This window comes from Protomyctophum bolini, assembly GCF_963924005.1.
Source record: "Protomyctophum bolini genome assembly, chromosome: 16".
NCBI lineage: Eukaryota > Metazoa > Chordata > Actinopteri > Myctophiformes > Myctophidae > Protomyctophum > Protomyctophum bolini.
In genome coordinates this window covers 38,187,511-38,209,283 of record NC_137877.1, presented here as the reverse complement: position 1 = coordinate 38,209,283, position 21,773 = coordinate 38,187,511, and the positions used below count along the sequence as shown (strand labels likewise).

Below are 21,773 nucleotides of genomic sequence, written 5' to 3'. Positions count from 1 at the left end.
TTGTTATAGTAGGAACACCCGGTAGAAAGTGGGCTTTTCTTTTGTAAACTTATTTTTTTACATTTCTTCACATGACATTACACAAGAATAGAGCAAACTAGTTTATGAACCACTGACGAACCCCACAGGAAATGTAGCCCCTGTGTGTGGGTGCATGAGCATGTGTGTGTGTGTGTGTGTGGGTTTCCAAAATACTACCGTACCGGATGTCAGGGGCTGAGGCGGACTTCCCAGCATGCACTCTGGGGTAAGCTCTGGTCCATAACGTTAGGAGGACTTAATGCTTTGGTATACTTTCAACTTCCTGTCGACTGCTGCAAAATTAAAAACAATTAACACTTTCATTATACTCACCATTCACCAATACAAAGACGGTTTTGTGGAGTCGAACGCCTACTTTCCCCAGTAGTGGATGCACTAGGAGCCCCCCCCCACCACACGTATAAAATTAACTTTTTGGCCAGGAAAGAAAATATTTCACCGGAATGAAGAATCTGGACAATGGGATTTTGCTATTGACAAGATCTGTAGATAGAGGGCGCAGTGGAGTAGCTAAAACATATGTTTTCTTCACATTAGTCTTCTGCAGACCGGTCTGTCCCCGTTTAGTTTAGTTTAGTTTATTAAGAATCTCCATTAGTCTACACCGTAGTAGAGACTATATTCTTCCTGGGGTCCAGGCAAAAATGACATCACAATCACAGGGGCGGCGGTGGCTCAGGGGTAGAGTGGCTGGATGGCAACCACAAGGTTGCCCATTTGAACCCGGGCTCCCCCAGAGTTAGTGTGGAAGTGTCCTTGAGCAAGACAATGAACCCCTAATTGCTCCTGATGTGCAGGTTGGTACCTTGCATGGTTTCCCCCGGCATCGGTGTATGAATGTGTGTGTGTGAATGGGTGAATGTAATGCACAATCTATGTAAAGCGCCTTGGATAAAGGCGCTATATAAAATGCACCATTTTACCTTTTTATTTTTACAATACAATTCATAAAATGCACTACAGCATGATGCATGTTTCTGAACAAACACACAAACCTAAAAAACAAATTCTCTAAACAGTAAAATTAAGCATTTTTTGCATAAACCAAAAGGAGGAAGAGCCAAATGTCTGTATTGCAGCACAACAAGAAAGGGCCCTGGAGTCTACACAAGAATGCTATACAAACAGTGTTTAGGTGCATTACCCAAAGGGAAACTTTTGTTTTTTTTACTCGCACGCCGCCGTGTGAAGTGAGGGGGGCTCTCATTGTACATCATCATACATCATCTCATTCATCAATGTTTGTGTTACGCAATGTTTGTGTTTAGACAAACACTCAAAATGGTCCGTTCATTGTCAATGGCATTTAATGTTTGTGTTATAGCTAGGACACAATTTGGGTTACACACACCAAAAGCTGGACATAGGAGAGGCTGTATCGCCCCTTAAAGAATAAAAGATAAGAAAATATATTGCTCTCTGGTGGGCCAGTCATACAAGTGGGTGGACCCGGGCCCATTAGGCCCTCCCCTATAGTGGCACACCTGGATGGTTACGGTATTTTAAGCCCCACCCCTACTTCTGCCTCATGTCCAGAAAGGTGCCATGACAGATTACGTAAAGACATTTAGTTGACACTGGGGACGGTATAGCACTGTGTATAAAAACGGAGACAACTGGACAAACAATGATAGGAAAAAAATGGTCAGAGAGGGGAGTACAGTCATGAGGACTCGTTATCGAGACACACACCTGCTTTCATACCTGTACGTGTATTTGATATCGTTCTCTTCCTTCTCCCCTTTGTTGTCCTCACCTTCCTCTTCTCATTGTGAGTTACAGGCACAGTTCAGTCTCAACACCATCCACAAGGCGGGGGACTTCATACTGGGGGGCATGTTTCACATGCATCTCTACTCTGTGTTCCCTGAGCTGTCGTTCACCTCCAAGCAGCAGGTGCCCACTTGCTACAGGTGAGTACAATATAATAGCAAGCCAAAGAACTATGGAATGCACTTCCCATTACAGTCAGAACCGCAGCCTCACTCCCCAATCTTCCGCTGTTGTCTGAAAACCCACCTTTTCAGACTCCATCATGGCCCATAGCACTTGCCCTAGTCCCTTAGATAGCACTTTATGTAGACTTATCATTTTATACAGACTTATAGCATGTTACGTAGACAGAATTGCATATAGTATATGTATAGTTTATATGTATAGTCTCATTATAGCTATTCCATACGTTCTAGCTTACGTATGTTTCATGATAACTACTTTTATGTATGTGATGTATCGCCATGCTTTTGTTCTTGCTCCAGATTAAGCGCTCCAGATTAAGAGCGTCAGCTAAATGCCTAAATTGTAAATTGGAACAGCTAACGTCTTTTGATTCACACAGCACCATAGCATTAGAACGACGTCGTGAGTGCAGTTCTATACATTCGAGTTTACGGTGTGCATTTCGTGTGTTTATATATAGTTTCGACATCCAAAGGTTCAGATGGGCCCAGACCATGGCTTTTGCCATTGCCGAGATCAACACAAACGCCAGCCTGCTGCCCAACGTGACCCTGGGATATAGTCTCTATGACACCTGTCACTCGGTCGCACTGGCCTTCCACGGCGCATTGTCACTGGCCAGTGGGAGAGGGGAGCCGTTTGGCCCCGATGAGAGCTGTGTCGACGGGGCCCCTCCGGTGCTCGGTATCGTGGGCGCCGACACCTCGGCTCATTCTATCGCCATCTCGAGTATTTTAGGTTTGTACCGAGTTCCCATGGTAAGTTATATGAACACCCTTTTTCCCCACCGCCCATTATACATTAGTGTTACATAATTGAAAGACACATAATGTTTACTTGCAGGCAGAGCATCATGGAAGCAGAAAAGGGGCAGATTTTTAACCCATTTAGACCTGGGAACAAATTCAAACAATTCTACATTAATGTCTTTAAAATCCTGACAGTTTTCTGAAAAACCTACGTTTCTATGTCAGTGGTTCTCAAACATTTTCATGTCAAGGACCCCCAAGATTATATGTAATTGGCCGACCCCCATCTGAAAATATGTTGTTCCGGGGACCCCCCCCCAGAAGCAAAGATTTGAGTTAAAAACGGCTATTTTTCAAAAATAGCAGACCTATACAAGCTTGTAGATCTGCTATTTTTCAACACACACCAAACATAATGCTTAAAACACCAAAAGGGGTTCCTGTCCAGAATGGGAGAAAGAGAGAATCAGCTGTATGTTCAAACAGAGCTGAGCAGACAGTTTAAATACATTATCATGGGTGATTTATTGTTATTGCTCATCTTATGAAGAGTCCAATGTCCATCTCCATTAGTAAAAAAAAAAGCATTGTATAATTCATCATGGCTGCCTTAAAGTGACAGAGTTGCTGTCCACGGTGCTTATAGGGGAGCATAATGGCTAGAAACGTGGGTTTGTCATCTACATTGTGATTATAGGGTATAGGGTGGAATGTGCAACTCCAAAAGATTGCACTTTGATCCAAATAGTTTCTAAACGGGATTCCAAAATGTTGTGTGTTTGCAGCAAAATACAATACATGTTTCTTATATTCTGTGTGGTGAGGGGATACTGGGGATGGGGGTAAATAAATATTGATAGTGAACAGCATTGAAGTGGAGAGTGATTTTGATCACAGTGACAGCATTTATTTTGAGTGTTGTGGTGGAGCGGAATCCTCTCCGCTTCACTCTGCTCATATTATGCTCTGCACGGCCACCTGCTGGTAGACTGCCAGAGGTCTAGTTTTGTGTTGCGGGGGGGGGGGAAATGCCACAAATTGGTTTTAAATCTTATGTAAATTACAATGCTGCTATGTACGTATGTGGTCTTTGAGCAAGAATTTTACTGGACTGTAGTGCACTGCACAGAGGTGAACAAACTGTGGAAAACAAGATGTGCACCAGGAGGCCATCTCTGCAGTGCTCTTTAAACAAATAATAACTGAACTGAAAAGACTCAAGACAAAGAAAACTAATAACATGGCACTTGGTAACTTTTGTATTGAAATGCCTTATTATATTTTTGTACTGCATGTAATTTTCACGTGAATGCATACATTGTAAACCCTGAATAATTTTCAATGAAGTGTATATATAAAAAGCAAATGTGTAGGGGGGAAAGAAAAGAGAAAGAAATGTAGTATATTACAGAACAGATGTTTTGTTTATTTTCCAGGTGAGTTACCTTGCCACCTGCTCCTGTCTGAGTGAGCAGATGCTGTTCCCGTCCTTCTTTAGAACAATCCCTAGTGATGCCATCCAGGTGAACCAATTTTTGTTTTAGTCTCTTGAATAGTTTTCATTTAGTTTTAGTCACATTTTAGTCACCCGGAATGTTTTAGTGTGAGTCTAGTTTTAGTCGACTAAATATCATAAGATTTTAGTCGACTAAATCTACAGTTGATTTTGTCGACTAAAATGTGTTTTGGCGGGCCTTGATGACATCGTAATGACTTGCTGAAAATAGCCGATCTACAAGCTGCGACGCGTTGTGAGCTTGTAGATCGGCTATTTTCAGCATGCAACCAAGTGTAAAATGACTTGTACTGGATCTCTTGTCCACGAGTCCCTTCCTAACATTTTAGTCTAGTTTTTATTTGTTGAGTATATTTAGTTTTAGTCATCATAGCTTCGTTTTCATGTAGTTTCGTCAGTGAAAAATCAGTCGACAAAAATGTTTTCTTAGTTTTAGTAGTTACGTATAGTTAAAATAAAAAATATGTTTCTATAATATTACATAAGAACATCAACTATAAGTATGTTTTTGAACAGGTGTAATGTGGGGAAAGATAATTATTGATTGTTAAGGCCTTGAAGTAATTGGTTGTGTGCAGTGCCGTGCCAGACACACAACGCTTCACAGCTTTGGCTTTAAGATGCAGCAACATTACATATTCATTAACAAAACAAAACAAATTAAAATAGAAATGATGGTGTTATGCCTTCTTTTTGACAATAAATACATTGTTGTGGGGAGTTGGGAATGGGATGGTCCTTGAGGATTGTTTCAAATATGCTAATGGTTTTTGTTTTAAATAATCATATTTTCCTTTATTTCCCTTGTCTTTTCTCATTTATATTTTAACATGTTTGGAATAAATAAATAAATGAAGAAAAAAAGAAAACAAATTAATGAACCTTTTTTATTTTTCTATAGACTCTTGTCGAGAACCACTGTTCTATTGAGTGTAATTGATTAACTTAAAGTCCCTATTCACAGCTCCATATATAAGTCACATAGGTGTTTACATCCATGGTTTCCACCACCTGCCAATAGGTGGTAGTGTTAGTTCACAGTGGAATGCCTTGTGTGGGGTCATACCATAGACTGTAGGTCATACACATGCCGGAAAGAGAGAGAGTTGAGAGGGAACCACGTTCTGATCTATTGTTGAGGTGTCGGTGTGTACCGGTATGTCTCTCCTCCTGCTGTGAAAATAATAAAACGTGAACAATCTTTTGATACACAACGATCGTGTGCAAGACTGTATGGATCCGAGTGTAATATCATGCCATATAGCCTATAATTATGGGCGGAACTCACACTCAAGGCTTGATGGAATAAGCACGTAATGTGGCTTCCGTGGACATCTTTAAATCTTTTTATTTTCTATTCAAACAGGCCTTTACGTACAGTAGGTCTTTGTTGTGATTACAGCTTTTGTGTTGCGACACCTGTAATGATTTGCTTAAATTCACTTTTTGAAATGTATTTTTTATTTTGTTGTTGCAAGTCACTTTGTGACTCTGTGAAAACAGTTTTATGTCAAGGACTCCCAAATTCAGATGAATATGGCCACAGACCCCCATTTGAAAAGATTTTGTGCCAGGGACCCCCAAGATTTGTCAAGATTAGCCAAGATACTGTATGTCAACATTAATCGAAAATAGCAAAAAAGAAAAGAAAAAAGAATGTAATAATTAAGAAAAAAGTATACATAGCGCTCAAGTGTATAGACAGTTATCTAGCCCAGTGGTACCCCTAGCCCCTAGGGGTACTAGAGGGAGTTCCAGGGGGTCCCCAGCTAAATGATATTTAGGAACCAAATGGACCCTTATGGGTCTGTAACTCAGAGTTAAATTAACGTGGATTTTTACAATATACATTGGTGTCCCAGAGAGAGAAATGGGTAATTCAGGTCAAACTGCGGGGGGTCCTTGAAATGAAAATGGTTGAAAACCACTGCTAGAGCCGTAAAAATCACATCTTTTCAAATGGGGGTCCGCGGGCTAATATTATATGGCCAATTTGGGGGTCCTTGACATGACAAAGTTTGGGAACCACTGATCTATATATAGCCAAAATAACACAGTCATCCCTCCGTTCCTTTCCTTTTCCCGTCCAGATACGAGTGATGCTCCAGATCATGAGGCGCTACGGGTGGACCTGGGCGGGACTGCTGTTCACGGACGACGCCTACGGCCGCGACGCCGCTGGAGTCTTCCAGTCCGCCCTGGCCCGGTCGGGTCTGGGCTGTCTGGCCTACCTGCGGGCCATGCCCTGGGACCACGACCCGGCCGCGCTGCGGAGGACCGTCGCCGCCGTCAAGACGTCCACAGCCCGTGTGGTCATTCTATTTGTATACGGGAGCTACATGGTGGATCTCATGGAGGAGGTTGGGGTTACTAAATGTTCATTTATTACGTATTGATGAAGTGATGGCCCCCTGGGCCTTTAGTCTACTATATGGGGTTCTGTGTGTGTGTGTGTGTGTGTGGCTGTGCCTTTAACCATTCCATTGCAGTGTTGGAGGGCGGTGCCAGAGATGATTAGTGGAAGGGGAGACACCTGGCCATAGGGAATACTATAGTTATATTGAAGTGAAGACATCCGTTCATTCATACACAGGCATATTATAAATACGTTGCAATTCAATGGCAAACAGTGCAATTTAATCACTTTCTTATAGGTTCATCAATTTACAATTTAGCAGGCGCTCTTAGTCCAGAGCGATTTACATTAAGCAAGAACAAAAAGCATGGGTGGCAATACATCACATACATAAAAAGTATTAGTGTTCTCATGAAACATGCGTAAGCTATAAGAACGTAACAGACAGTGTAATATCTATATAATTAAATTATATACATATAAATAAACTATATATACTATACTATCCTATACATATATACTACAAAGGGCTGTGACAATGCAATTCTAGTGCTGTCTACATAACATGCTATAAGTCTTTATAAAATGCTATCTAAGTCTACATGAAGTGCTATCTAAGGGGGTATAGGGTTAAGTGCTACGGGCCATGATGGAGTCTGAAAAGGTGGGTTTTCAGACTACGGCGGAAGATTGGGAGTGAGGCTGCAGTTCTGATTGTAATGGGAAGTGCATTCCATATAGTTTTGGAGCCAGAATAAACGGATGTCTTTTCCACCCTGATATCTCCACAGGTGATAAGGCAGAATGTGACAGGTATACAATGGATGACCAGCAATGCTGTGACGACGGCCACCATATTCCAGAATCCTCACTTCCTGCCGTATCTGAGAGGCACCCTGGGTCTCTCCATACGGCGCGGAGAGATCCCAGGTCTCAAGGACTTCTTGCTGAAAATACATCCTGACCACGACCCTGACAACAGCCATGAGAATGCCATAGCGAGTCTCTTGTTTAATTCGTTTCTATTTTATTATTTTCAAAGTGGCTTCTGTTTTTTAAATAGTCACAATGAACATATTTGATTCATGCTTAACTTCCACTGCGTTTTCTTTTTTTCTCCCCCCCCCCGGTATAGGTGAGACAGTTTTGGGAGAACACATTTCGGTGTAAATTTGCCCCCCTTCCGTCAGAGTGGGTGGACGCCGGTGGAACGGTGTGTACTGGACGAGAGGACCTGGTGACAGCAGAGACCACCCTGTTGGACGTGTCCGACCTCAGGGAAGAGTACAACGTGTACAAGGCTGTGTACGCGCTGGCCCACGCCCTCCATGACATGCTGCAGTGTGTGCCGGGCAGAGGGCCTTTCACTGGGCACAGCTGTGCCCGTTTACAGACAATGCAGCCATGGCAGGTGTGGGTGGTATTAATTGATTTCACAATTTACCTGTCAATGTTTGTAGTTGGATTCTAATCAGACTATAGTTATTGTCACACTTTATTATTCTTTCCGGAGTAACCTACCTATAACTTCTGCTGTGATTGGCCGAGCTTTGCATAATGTTTGTAGTATAGCTAATTGGCTGTTTTTGGTTACGTATAACCAATCTATGTTTTGCAATCGTTTATATTAAGACATAAATTGCAATATTAGTGGGAGGGGGCTATGTAAGCGACTGCGGCAACCACACGCAAACTTTCTAGTTTAGAATGTAATGATGAATAATAGCATGATAATGTAAAAATCATTACATATTATTGACATAACAGGCCTGAAAAATAAAGTATTCTTCTTCTTCTTTGATTTATAGACGATAATAATGGGAGCAGGCGCAGGATACTGGGCCAAACATATACTTCATGTTTATATTGTGATTTGAATACTGCAAGGTTGTAGTTAATACCATAAACAGTCCCTGTCAGAATAACTATACTAATATTGTATATACAGTAGTAAGTCTCTTGCTCTTCGTCATTTCTATAGCTTGTGTATTACCTGGAAAAGATCAACTTCACCACATCCTTTGGCGATCACGTATCATTCGACGAGAACGGAGACGCGTTGCCGGTCTATGACGTCATTAACTGGGCGTGGCTCCCCGACGGAAGCACAAAGGTTCACACTGTAGGTGTGTTCATGAAGTCGGCCTCCGCAGGTGAAGAACTCATCCTCGATGAAGACAGAATATTCTGGAACTTTAAATCCACGCAGGTCACTTCAGTCATTCTATAGGATAGCTGATGGTCATATACTGTACACATGCTCATGATTTAAAATAAATGGTAATAGTTTATGGTTCATTCCCGTTTCCTCTGTATAGCCACCTCGGTCTGTCTGCAGTGAGAGCTGTTCCCCTGGAACACGTGTGGCCAGAAGGAGAGGGGAACCCGTCTGCTGCTTCGACTGCATCGCTTGCTCTGAGGGAGAGATCAGCAATGAGACCGGTAGGGCAGTGTTGATTTGATCTGAGGGAGAGGTCAGCAATGAGACCGGTAGGGCAGTGTTGATTTGCTCTGAGGGAGAGGTCAGCAATGAGACCGGTAGGGCAGTGTTGATTTGATCTGAGGGAGAGGTCAGAAATGAGACCGGTAGGGCAGTGTTGATTTGACTTGCTCTGAGGGAGAGGTCAGCAATGAGACCGGTAGGGCAGTGTTGATTTGATCTGAGGGAGAGGTCAGCAATGAGACCGGTAGGGCAGTGTTGATTTGATCTGAGGGAGAGGTCAGCAATGAGACCGGTAGGGCAGTGTTGATTTGCTCTGAGGGAGAGGTCAGCAATGAGACCGGTAGGGCAGTGTTGATTTAACGTCGACTGAAACGTATGACTACCTTTTTTTCCACTGACGAAAAACTAAATGGAAGCTATAAATAAAAACTGAGCAATGGTGACTAAAACTAAGACTAAATATATTGACAATTTCGTCAACAAATAAAGACTAGACTAAAATGTTAGGGAGGGACTATAGTGAACAAGAGATGCCGTATAAGTCATTTTACAATCGGTTGCATGCTGAAAATAGCCGATCTACAAGCTCACAGCGCGTCGCAGCGTTGTGAGAGATCGGCTATTTTCAGCAGGTGTAAAAACAGTCATTACGACGGCATCAAGGCCCACCAAAACACATTTTAGTCGACTGAATCTTATGATATTTAGTCGACTGAAACTAGACACTAAAACATTCCGGGTGACTAAAATATGACTAAAACAAAATAAATTAACTATTCAAGAGACTATGACTAAAACTAAAATCAATGCTGCCAAAAACAACACTGCTGGTATATGTTTAAATTATTTAGCGATGTACGGTGTGGGTCATCTTTAGGACGTCCGGTCCCTTTAATCGTCCCCTCTTTGTTACAGACTCGACAGAGTGCGCCAGTTGTCCAGAGGACTACTGGTCCAATCCCCAGCGTGACCACTGTGTCCCCAAGAGCGTGGAGTTCCTCTCCTACCGCGAGGCGCTGGGCATCTCCCTGACGACCATCTCGTTGCTGGGCACACTCGTCTGCGGCATTGTCCTGGGAGTCTTCATCTATCACCGGAGCACGCCCATGGTGCGCGCCAACAACTCGGAGCTCAGCTTCCTCCTCCTGCTGTCTCTCAAACTGTGTTTCCTGTGCTCACTTCTGTTCATCGGCCGGCCCACGCTCTGGACCTGTCAGCTGAGGCACGCGGCGTTCGGGATCAGCTTCGTGCTGTGCGTCTCGTGCATCCTGGTCAAGACTATGGTGGTGCTGGCCGTGTTCAAGGCCTCCAAGCCCGGGGGTGGAGACGTTATGAAGTGGTTCGGCGCCATGCAGCAGAGAGGAACGGTTCTGGCTCTTACTTTCATCCAGTCGGTAATCTGCATAGCCTGGCTCGCGTCTTCCTCGCCGTCTCCTCATAGAAACTCACAATACCACAGGGATAAGATAGTCTACGAGTGCGCTGTGGGATCGACCGTTGGCTTCGCGGTGTTACTGGGTTATATTGGTCTACTGGCACTCCTCAGCTTCCTGCTAGCGTTCATGGCAAGGAATCTTCCAGACAACTTCAACGAAGCCAAGTTAATCACGTTCAGCATGTTGATCTTCTGCGCCGTGTGGATAGCCTTCATTCCGGCATATATCAGCTCTCCGGGCATATATGCCGATGTAGTGGAGGTTTTTGCAATTTTAGCATCGAGTTCTGGCCTTTTGGTCGCACTGTTCGGACCAAAGTGTTATACAATCCTTTTGAGACCAGAGAGAAACACTAAGAAGTCCATCATGGGTCGAGGTGCCACCAAGACGTAGAAGCATAATACTAAACAATGATACATTTTATCTGTGTGTATTGTACATTATAACAATAAATATATATGGATACCGTTGATTGTCGATAACCCTGTTAATAGATTCAGTTTTCTTCCAGATTAAGCTTAAGGTTTACTGATCCAATCATAGATGCAATGCCCATATCTAATCTATTGTCTATCATAAAAAAAGCTTAGTGAAAAGTTGATTAGACTAATAGACTCCCAAAGGTTAAGTTGGGTTATTTTAGTGGCACCTCTTCATTCTCTGCAGGCATTATAAGAGGTTTACAGTATTTTGCATGACCTTTAATCTATTATGCATAGGTCAAGGTCCAGTTTATTCATATGTCCCAAGCTGGGCACTTCGTTTTACAGCAGATAATAAAAGCTCTTAAAGACATTCCAAACGGTACAGTAGAACCTGCATAACAACAACAACAGATATACGTATATACATTATCACAAGATACAGATTGTTACATTAAATATAAAGAGCAAAGAGCTCCTCCGCCTGCAACTCGCCTCCAAGGCCCCGCCACTGCAGGTCGCCTCCTCCGAAGTCCCATCGCTGCAGCTCACCTCCGAGGCCCCGCCGCTGCAGCTCGCCTCCGAGGCCCCGCCCCTGCAGCTCGCCTCCGAGGCCCCGCCCCTGCAGCTCGCCTCCGAGGCCCCGCCCCTGCAGCTCGCCTCTGAGGCCCCGCCGCTGCAGCTCTCCTCCGAGGCCCCGCCCCTGCAGCTCGCCTCCGAGGCCCCGCCCCTGCAGCTCGCCTCCAAGGCCCCGCCCCTGCAGCTCGCCTCCGAGGCCCCGCTCCTGCAGCTCGCCTCCGAGGCCCCGCCCCTGCAGCTCGCCTCCGAGGCCCCGCCCCTGCAGCTCGCCTCCTCCGAAGTCCCATCGCTGCAGCTCTCAGCTCCTGCCGCTGCAGTCTGCTGCCACTGAGGCTCCGCTGCCACAACTCTGCGCCCCAGGGCCTGTGTGGCCCAGTACTCCTAAGTGGGACCACCTGTCTGGTCGTCCTCCAGACTCTCCTCCCAAGCAGCTGGGCCGACTTCACCGTTTTCCTGGGTGGCTCCGCCCATCTGGTCGACCTCCGGACCCTCCTAAGCGGCCGTGCCGACTTCACAGTTGGCCTGGGTGGCTCCGCCCCTCTGGCCGTCCTCCTGACCCTTTTCCCAAGTGGCCGGGCCAACGTCTTTGTCCTCCTGGGTGGTTCCAACTGCCTGGCCGTCCTCCAGACCAACTCCACCCTTCAGTCCCTCTGGGGTTCTTGTCCCCAGACCCCTTTTCCTTGGGTGAGTAAAAGGTACTGTGATCGGTGCAATGCGATCGAGTCGGTTGGGTATGTATGTCAGGATAAAAAGATGATACGAGCACCCCTCACTTCACACGGGTGTGATTTTTGGTATATTTATATGACTTTCACACATTTGTAAGGAAGGAAGCCATAGGGCGGGTATAGCCCGCCCTATGGCTTCTCCCTATAGGCCTTTTTCGGATATTGGACATAATCGACATAAGCAACGGACACTCAAACAAAAAAAAATTGAAATTATGTGTTTTATGTATGTACTGAAATGAACTGTACAGGCTACATTAGCCACTAAGCCACTAAGTCCTATTTTAAACCACATTGAGATGCCTCGTTTGCCACCCCAAACCAGAGTGGCTTGGCTGAGGCAAGTGAAAAGGGCATTATTAGGGTATAGTCTAAACATGACCCCATCCTGGGTACTCAGGAATTAAGTACCCAGGATGCGTCACCAGGCTTTCCGCCTCGCAGAATGTGCGACAGATCTGTTGTGCACGTGCATGTCTATACAACTACCACAGGCCACATGAATCATCATCACCTTTTATTGCATGCAGCTGCTCTACGATGAGGCCGAGTGGAGCCGTGGACTTAAGACCATCAGTCACTTGACTACATGGAAGTTGATGATTAACTATACGGATAAGAATCTAACATTAATACTTTCACTTGTGAGTTCTGGTTAGTTGTATATGGAGTCTGCTGTAATGTGTGAGGATTTGTATGAATTTGCGTTTGGAGTCTAAAGCGTCGTACGCCAAGCGGTGAAAGGTAAGAGATTATCTTAGCATTTTATTCAACCTTTCATAATGAAGAAATCTGTCTGCAGAACCACTGTAGGGTTTTCAGGGTTTGTGAGCAGGAAACGGCGGTCGGTACGAACTGTTAGAATGTATTGCAGCGCACGAATCACAAACTATTTACAGATAAATGTTATGAATGTTATGTGGTAATTCGTCTATTTTTCCTCTATACAGGAGACATGGCAGGGGCCAGAGGTCACGGTAGGTCACAACAATGTTTTTTTAAATGCATTTCCTGATGGATGAGAGCATCATGACTAGGGACGGGACCGCGGTGCCGGTGGGCCGTCTAACACATGATCTTTGCTTAGAATTAGAAGTTATGATTTAGATTAAGAGTTATTAACGTTTTAAGATTTTTGGTGTCGTACAGCTAAACAGGGGGGGAACATTTTCCATGACGCCCCAGTGTTGCTCAACATCGAGTGTTGCGTAACAGGTGCTTGATCTCAGGCTGTGGAGCGATGCGATCGGTTTTGATATCAATAACCTCCGTCCAAAACTCTGGGCATGCGTGCGTGTGTGCGTGCGTGCATGCGTGCGTGCGTGATCACTGAAACACTATCTTGAATGGATGTTATGCATATACAAAGGCATGTACATGGCACGCCATGATAGAATAGTGGAACTCATAGCAAAGGACATATCGAAATATCATGCGTCTTTAGTGAGAATGTACAAACATTCCAGGGTCATTCCATCCATGTTCCAACTCTGTGATAACTCGGATACAGTACCTTTACAGCTCTGACAGCTAATACACCAGATATTGTTGTGGTTGATGAAGAGAGATAGCCTGCACCATAGTGCACCTTTGACCCTAGCATAGAGGAAGCCTTTATGACCAAGGTCATAAAATACCAACCACTTCTACATACCACCTCAGAGCTGGGCTCGCATGCTACGGGGTTTGGACTTTGGGGTGTCGTCAGATTGGCCTGACCTCACTGACCTCTGTGTGAGAGTATCCTTGTGCTGGGATCGACCTGACTCTGAATCTGTAGCCGTTTCTGAGGACATTATTACCAACCGTTTGAGCTCAGTAAGGGCTACTGTAATTGATACGGAACACCATATATCACCAGTCAATGCACAGAGGTACCTTGCAATGTTACAACAGCAAAAACAACAACAACACTGGACTGCAGGTTTAAAACTACAGGGGAAGCTAGCTTGCCTTCCCGATGCAGACCACACCGTATCTCATACAATATTCAAGAATCTGAATTATGCAGTTGATGAGGACCAGACTCAATCTCTCTCTGTAGTACCCTAACACATTTCCTCCTCATTGTCTGACTCTGCACCATGACCACACTCCAGTTACAGAAACACTGTCACATATTCTTAATGGCTGCTATGTACTGTAAGGGAATGTACATTGCTAAGCACAACAGAATTGTTGACGTATGTATATATAGCACTCACGTGTTTCAAATGCCATGTTCATGCACAATAATGAAAATTATGCCTTTTCAGATGTCACAGCTAATACACCAGATATTGTTGTTGTTGATGAATACAGTAGAGAAGTGACCATTTTGGAAGTGGCATGTACATTTGACCACAGTCTGGAAGAGTCATTCCTTACCAAGGTGCTTAAGTACCAGCGTCTTAAGGATGCTATTATACATATTGGCTACAAATGTGAACTACTTGTGTTCATATTTCTCCAGGTGGTTTTCAACTCGACACTAAAGGAGTTGCTTTGGGTGAAAATGGTAAAGATGTCCCCCTCTCCTGTCACCTCTCTCCTAAGACCAGCGCGTCTTCCATGACAGTCAGCTGGTTTAAGGAGTCAGAGTGTATTTTCCTGTATAAGAATGGGCAGGTGATCGAGGGGAGGGGCTACGAGGGCAGACTGACCCTGGACATCCTGGAGCTGCAGAAAGGCAACCTGTCTCTGACACTGAGAGGCTACAGAGAGACAGATAGAGGATTTTACATCTGTCAGGTCCAACATGGAGAACAGGTGGCGGAGATTGCTGTGGGATTAGAAACATGTAAGTGACCTACTGTACTGTCACTGTACATTATCATTAACCCTGATGATGTCTCCGTCGGGTGGAAATGTTGTTGGTTGTTGGTGCAAAACTGTTACTTTTCAGGAGATGTCATATACTGGTGTGTGTGCGTGTGTGTGTGTGTGTGTGTGTGACTAGCAAACATAGCCAATCTTACCAACTTGAGTTTGTAGACTAGATAGGCTATTTTTGCAATTGTTTTGTCACATTGTAGTATGATGAAGTAAGGCATTCATTTATGAATTAACAAATATAAAAAGTTAAAATATGGAGATACAAGGTTTCTGCCCGACAGCAACGATATGTATTATATAATTATGTGATCATGTTTCTCTCTTCATGTATAAATTACACTGTGCTTTCATATAACGGCTATACTGTAAGTGTTTACTGTAATCTGAGTCTTATATGTTCCATAGAATCACTTTCTGATAGCTTTATTGGTCTTTCTGATTTGATTTGAGGTGTTCTGATCATAAACATAATGATCTCAGTGTGATTTGGCTCCAGGTGACACCTGATGATGACATCATTGATGACAAGTCATCCAATCATATTAAGAGGATACGTTAAAGCGCCACTCTGTAACATTCATGTCTTTATACCCGAGGTCCCCAACGCTGGTTCTGACATTTTGTCCACTGATCCAATAGAGCAGTGGTTCTCAACCAGTGGTCCGGGGACCACCAGTGGTCCTTGAGGGGGTTCCAGGTGGTCCCCAGCTAAATGATGGAGAGTTGGTAAAAAAAAATTGGACCCTAGATCTCTTGAGAGCGTAAAATTAAACGATCATTTTACGCTCTGTCAACGCTTTATATTTCATATTAGAATATTAAACATATTCTGACTGAGACAAAATCAAAACATTAACACTATTATGATCTGACTCACAATCAGAAAATATTCTATCATAACAGTTTGAAGGGATTTACTACATACAGTACGGTAGAATAATGACCTATTATTGATATGATGTGTTTAAACTGACATTTAATTACTTCACACATTCGATCTACATGTTGTGTCTAAGTGTTAATGTGTTGAAGAGTTTAGCTGTTTGTAAATATTATACAGATAAACACTATCTAAAGATGAGCAGAAACAGTAGCAGATCTTACTGCATACCATATACTGTACAAGGTCATAGTGTCATTTAAGATAACAGGGAATTAGTCAAGACGATTTATATTACTGACAGATCATTACTATTGACATAGCAGATTGATTTATTTAATGTTATGTTCCATGTTATTTTACAATTTATAAAATCATCTCTGTTTAAAATGGCAGTTTTCTAAACAAATGTGTTTGTTTGTCTTTTCATGTATTATGAATGACTTGTGATGATCTACTAGTGCGTGAGTATCAAACATATATACTTCATGTCCTCCTGATGTGTAATTACAGTAACTTAAAGTGGTCAGGAGGGGCACGCACATCCCGGGTAAATTCAGCATGTGCTCGAACAAAAAAGAACAGACTGAAAAAGGAAGAATAAGGGCCGATTCATACTCCTATTTTAGAGCCGAATAAAAGTCGGTTCGGCTCTGTAGTTCGGCTCTGTAACCACTTCAGCCCTATATACATTTAGGCCATTTAAAAATAGCTGATGTACAGACTCACAATGCGTCGCGATGCAATGCATTGTGAGCTTGTATAGATCTGCTATTTTCTAAATATTTTATACATTTGAAAACTTGAAATGGGGAATTCTGCATAGTGAGTTATTTCTACTTTTGGTAATTTAAGTACATTTGGCGCAAATACTTTTGTACTTTTACTCAAGTACAATTTGAATTCCGGACTTTTACTTTTACTACAAAGTAGTTCTACATTGCAGTATTGATACTTTTACTTAAGTAAAACAATTGATTACTTTTTCCACCACTGCCAGTCATGTTGCTGGTAAACTAAGACGACATTTAAACCCTCTTAGTAAAACTGACCTGAGTTGCAACTGTACTTGGTACGCTCTTTTTTACACTACAGCAAAGATAGCCGATCTACAAGCTCACAATGCGTCGCAACACGACACGTTGTGAACTTGTAGATCGACTGTTTTTGGCAAACGTGCCATTCAGAATAGAGATGCTGGGGTTCAAGTTGTAAGCTGACATTTAATCACTTCACACATTTGGGGCTCTATCTTGTAAAGCCGACCTTTAATTAAAGTGTTACCTGGTAGTTATAATGTGCTGTTCCACTGAGTTTATAATGCATTATGACCAGCACTTATAAATTATGTGATTATACGTTACAATACTTTATAAACCTTGTTATAAGTTGTTATGCATAATTACAAACATTATACAACAAGTGTTGTAACGCTTTATAAGTGCATTATAATACACTCAACCTTAATATAATTTATATCTCTAAGTACATAATTAGTCACTTCACAAATTAAATTAGAATGTTGAAAATAGAATGCTGAATTATTATGATATATGAAGCAAGGTCTTATTTTGTATAATAAACAAAATATAGTCGATTCATTTAAACTATTCCATTATTGCATTCCATATTTCAGGTTCCTTAACAATTTGCTAATTATTTATTAGTCATCTTTCTGTTTGTGAAGGATCAGTTTTCTAACTATTCCAACCATGTGTTTTCTCTTTTCATGAATGATGAATGTGAACGTGAACTAGACGCATGTGAGTATCAAATCAATTCTACTTCATGGCCTCCAATGTGTTTTCAGATTTACATCAGGTTTTCTCCATAGCAGAATACAAACTGAAGGAGTCTAAACCAATGAAACACTCTAGTCTAGTCTATACTTAGTGAAACAGACCTGAGTTAACTCTGTACTTTAACTCTGTACTTTTTCCCTCTACACCAAATATCTTTGTTAAAAAATAACAGGTCTACAAACTCACAGCGCTTTGTGACCTTGTAGATCTGTTATTTTTATTAATGTTCCCACTGAATGTGGATTTCTGTAACAACTTCAGCCCTATATACATTTAGGCCATTTAGAAATAGCTGATGTACACACTCACAATGCGTCGCGATGCAATGCATTGTGAGCTTGTATAGATCTGCTATTTTCTAAATATTTTATACATTTGAAAACTTGAAATGGGGAATTCTGCATAGTGAGTTATTTCTACTTTTGGTAATTTAAGTACATTTGGCGCAAATACTTTTGTACTTTTACTCAAGTACAATTTGAATTCCGGACTTTTACTTTTACTACAAAGTAGTTCTACATTGCAGTATTGATACTTTTACTTAAGTAAAACAATTGATTACTTTTCCCACCACTGCCAGTCATGTTGCTGGTAAACTAAGACGACATTTAAACCCTCTTAGTAAAACTGACCTGAGTTGCAACTGTACTTGGTACGCTCTTTTTTTACACTACACCAAATATAGCTGATCTACAAGCTCACAATGCGTCGCAACTCGACACGTTGTGAACTGGTTATTTTTGGCAAACGTTCCATTCATAATAGGGATGCTGGGGTTCAAGTTGTAAGCTGACATATAAACTCTATCTTGTAGAGACTTTTAAGTAAAGTGTTACCTGGTAGTTATAATGTGCTGTTCCACTGAGTTTATAATGCATTATGACCAGTACTTATAAATTATATGATTAAACGTTACAATACTTCATAAACATTGTTATAAGCTGTTATGCATAATTACAAACGGTATACATTAAGTGTAGCCTTATAATTGCATTATAATACATTCAACCTTAATATAATTTATATCTAAGTACATAATTAGTCACTTCACAAATTAAATTATAATGTTGAAAATAGAATGCTGAATCATTAGGATATATGAAGCAAGGTCTTATTTTGTATAATAAACAAAATATAGTCGATTCATTTAAACTATTCCATTATTGCATTCCATATTTCAGGTTCCTTAACAATTTGCTAATTATTAGTCATCTTTCTGTTTGTGAAGGATCAGTTTTCTAACTATTCCAACCATGTGTTTTCTCTTTTCATGAATGATGAATGTGAACGTGAACTAGACGCATGTGAGTATCAAATCAATTCTACTTCATGTCCTCCAATGTGTTTTCAGATTCACATCAGATTTTCTCCATAGCAGAATACAAACTGAAGGAGTCTAAACCAATTAAACCCTCTAGTCTATACTTAGTGAAACAGACCTGAGTTAACTCTGTACTTTTCCCCTCTACACCAAATATCTTCGTTAAAATATAGCAGGTCTACAAACTCACAGCGCTTTGTGACCTTGTAGATCTGTTATTTTTATTAATGTTCCCACTGAAAGTGGATTTCTGCGTTCAAGTGCAAGTACAATTTGAATTCCGGACTTTTACTTTTACTACAAAGTAGTTCTACATTGCAGTATTGATACTTTTACTTAAGTAAAACAATTGATTACTTTTCCCACCACTGCCAGTCATGTTGCTGGTAAACTTGAGGGGGTCCTTGAGGGGGTTCCAGGTGGTCCCCAGCTAAATGATGGAGAGTTGGTAAAGAAAATGGACCCTAGATCTCTTGAGAGCGTAAAATTAAACGATCATTTTACGCTCTGTCAACGCTTTATATTTCATATTAGAATATTAAACATATTCTGACTGAGACAAAATCAAAACATTAACACTATTATGATCTGACTCACAATCAGAAAATATTCTATCGTCATAACAGTTGAAGGGATTTACTACATACAGTACGGTAGAATAATGACCTATTATTGATATTATGTGTTTAAACTGACATTTAATCACTTCACACATTTGATCTACATGTTGTGTCTAAGTGTTAATGTGTTGAAGAGTTTAGCTGTTTGTAAATATTACAGATAAACACTATCTAAAGATGAGCAGAAACATTAGCAGATCTTACTGCATACCATATACTGTACAAGATTATAGTGTCATTTAAGATAACAGGGAATATTACTGACAGATTATTACTATTGACATAGCAGATTGATATATTTAATGTTATGTTCCATGTTATTTTACAATTTGTAAAATCATCTCTGTTTAAAATCGCAGTTTTCTAAACAAATGTGTTTTGTTTGTCTTTTCATGTATTATGAATGACTTGTGATGATCTACTAGGGGGTGAGTATCAAACATATTCTACTTCATGTCCTCCTGATGTGTAATTACAGTAACTTAAAGTGGTCAGGAGGGGCACGCACATCCCGGGTAAATTCAGCGGGTGCTCGAACAAAAAAGAACAGACTGAAAAAGGAAGAATAAGGGCCGATTCATACTCCTATTTTAGAGCCGAATTAAAGTCTGTTCGGCTCTGTAGTTCGGCTCTGTAACCACTTCAGCCCTGTATACATTTAGGCCATTTAAAAATAGCTGATGTACACACTCACAATGCGTCGCGATGCAATGCATTGTGAAGCTTATATAGATCTGCTATTTTCTAAATATTTTATACATTTGAAAACTTAAAATGGGGAATTCTGCATAGTGAGTTATTTCTACTTTTGGTAATTTAAGTACATTTGGCGCAAATACTTTTGTACTTTTACTCAAGTACAATTTGAATTCCGGACTTTTACTTTTACTACGAAGTAGTTCTACATTGCAGTATTGATACTTTTACTTAAGTAAAACAATTGATTACTTTTTCCACCACTGCCAGTCATGTTGCTGGTAAACTAAGACGACCTTTAAACCCTCTTAGTAAAACTGACGTGAGTTGCAACTGTACTTGGTACGCTCTTTTTTACACTACACCAAAGATAGCTGATCTACAAGCTCACAATGCGTCGCAACTCGACACGTTGTGAACTGGTTATTTTTGGCAAACGTTCCATTCATAAGAGGGATGCTGGGGTTCAAGTTGTAAGCTGACATTTAATCTCTATCTTGTAGAGACTTTTAAGTAAAGTGTTACCTGGTAGTTATAATGTGCTGTTCCACTGAGTTTATAATGCATTATGACCAGCACTTATAAATTATATGATTATACGTTACAATACTTCATAAACATTGTTATAAGCTGTTATGCATAATTACAAACGGTATACATTAAGTGTAGCCTTATAAGTGCATTATAATACATTCAACCTTAATATAATTTATATCTAAGTACATAATTAGTCACTTCACAAATTAAATTATAATGTTGAAAATAGAATGCTGAATCATTATGATATATATGAAGCAAGGTCTTATTTTGTATAATAATCAAGATCGTCGATTCTTTTAAACTATTCCATTATTGCATTCCATATTTCAGGTTCCTTAACAATTTGCTAATTATTGTTTGTGAAGGATCAGCTTTCTAACTATTCCAACCGTGTTTTCTCTTTTCATGAATGATGAATGTGAACCTGAACTAGACCAGCGTGAGTATCAAATCAATTCTACTTGGACCACTTGAAGTCTAATGTTTCTTTAAATGGATTGTTTTGTGTAATTTGCATAGATCCCACAGATAATTCTTAACCCATTCAGGACGGGAACCCCTTTTGGTGTTTTAAGCATATGTTATACTTTAGCTATTGTAAAATAGTAAATCTACAAGCTCATAGCGTGGCACCGAGTGCAGCGCTATAAGCTTGTAGATCGTGAAAATGTGGCGCAAATCTTTGAATAATATATTCTTTCAGAGGAACGTTTTTAACTCAAATTTTTGCTTCTGGGAGGTCCCTGGAAAAATATATTCAGAAGGGGGTCCGTGGTCAAATACAGATCATTCTGGGGTCCTTGACATAGAGCACAAACATAGGTTTTTCATGAAACTTGTACAAAAGTCATCTCTTTGACTGATTTCTTA

The 21,773-nt window shown here is 41.3% G+C and overlaps 1 protein-coding gene across 1 annotated transcript; it reads left to right on the top strand.

The window, feature by feature from the left end:
- Positions 1–235: 235 nt before the first annotated feature.
- Positions 236–15,017, top strand: LOC308330959 (vomeronasal type-2 receptor 1-like; the record flags this gene model as incomplete). Its single annotated transcript, XM_080786025.1, has 13 exons — positions 236–247; positions 1,825–1,955; positions 2,462–2,759; positions 4,187–4,273; positions 6,357–6,626; positions 7,414–7,620; positions 7,758–8,033; positions 8,604–8,831; positions 8,941–9,064; positions 9,981–10,890; positions 11,820–12,186; positions 13,181–13,207; positions 14,766–15,017. The coding sequence occupies 13 exons, from the start codon at positions 236–238 to the stop codon at positions 15,015–15,017; spliced, it is 3,189 nt and encodes a 1,062-aa protein (XP_080642151.1).
- Positions 15,018–21,773: the final 6,756 nt, after the last annotated feature.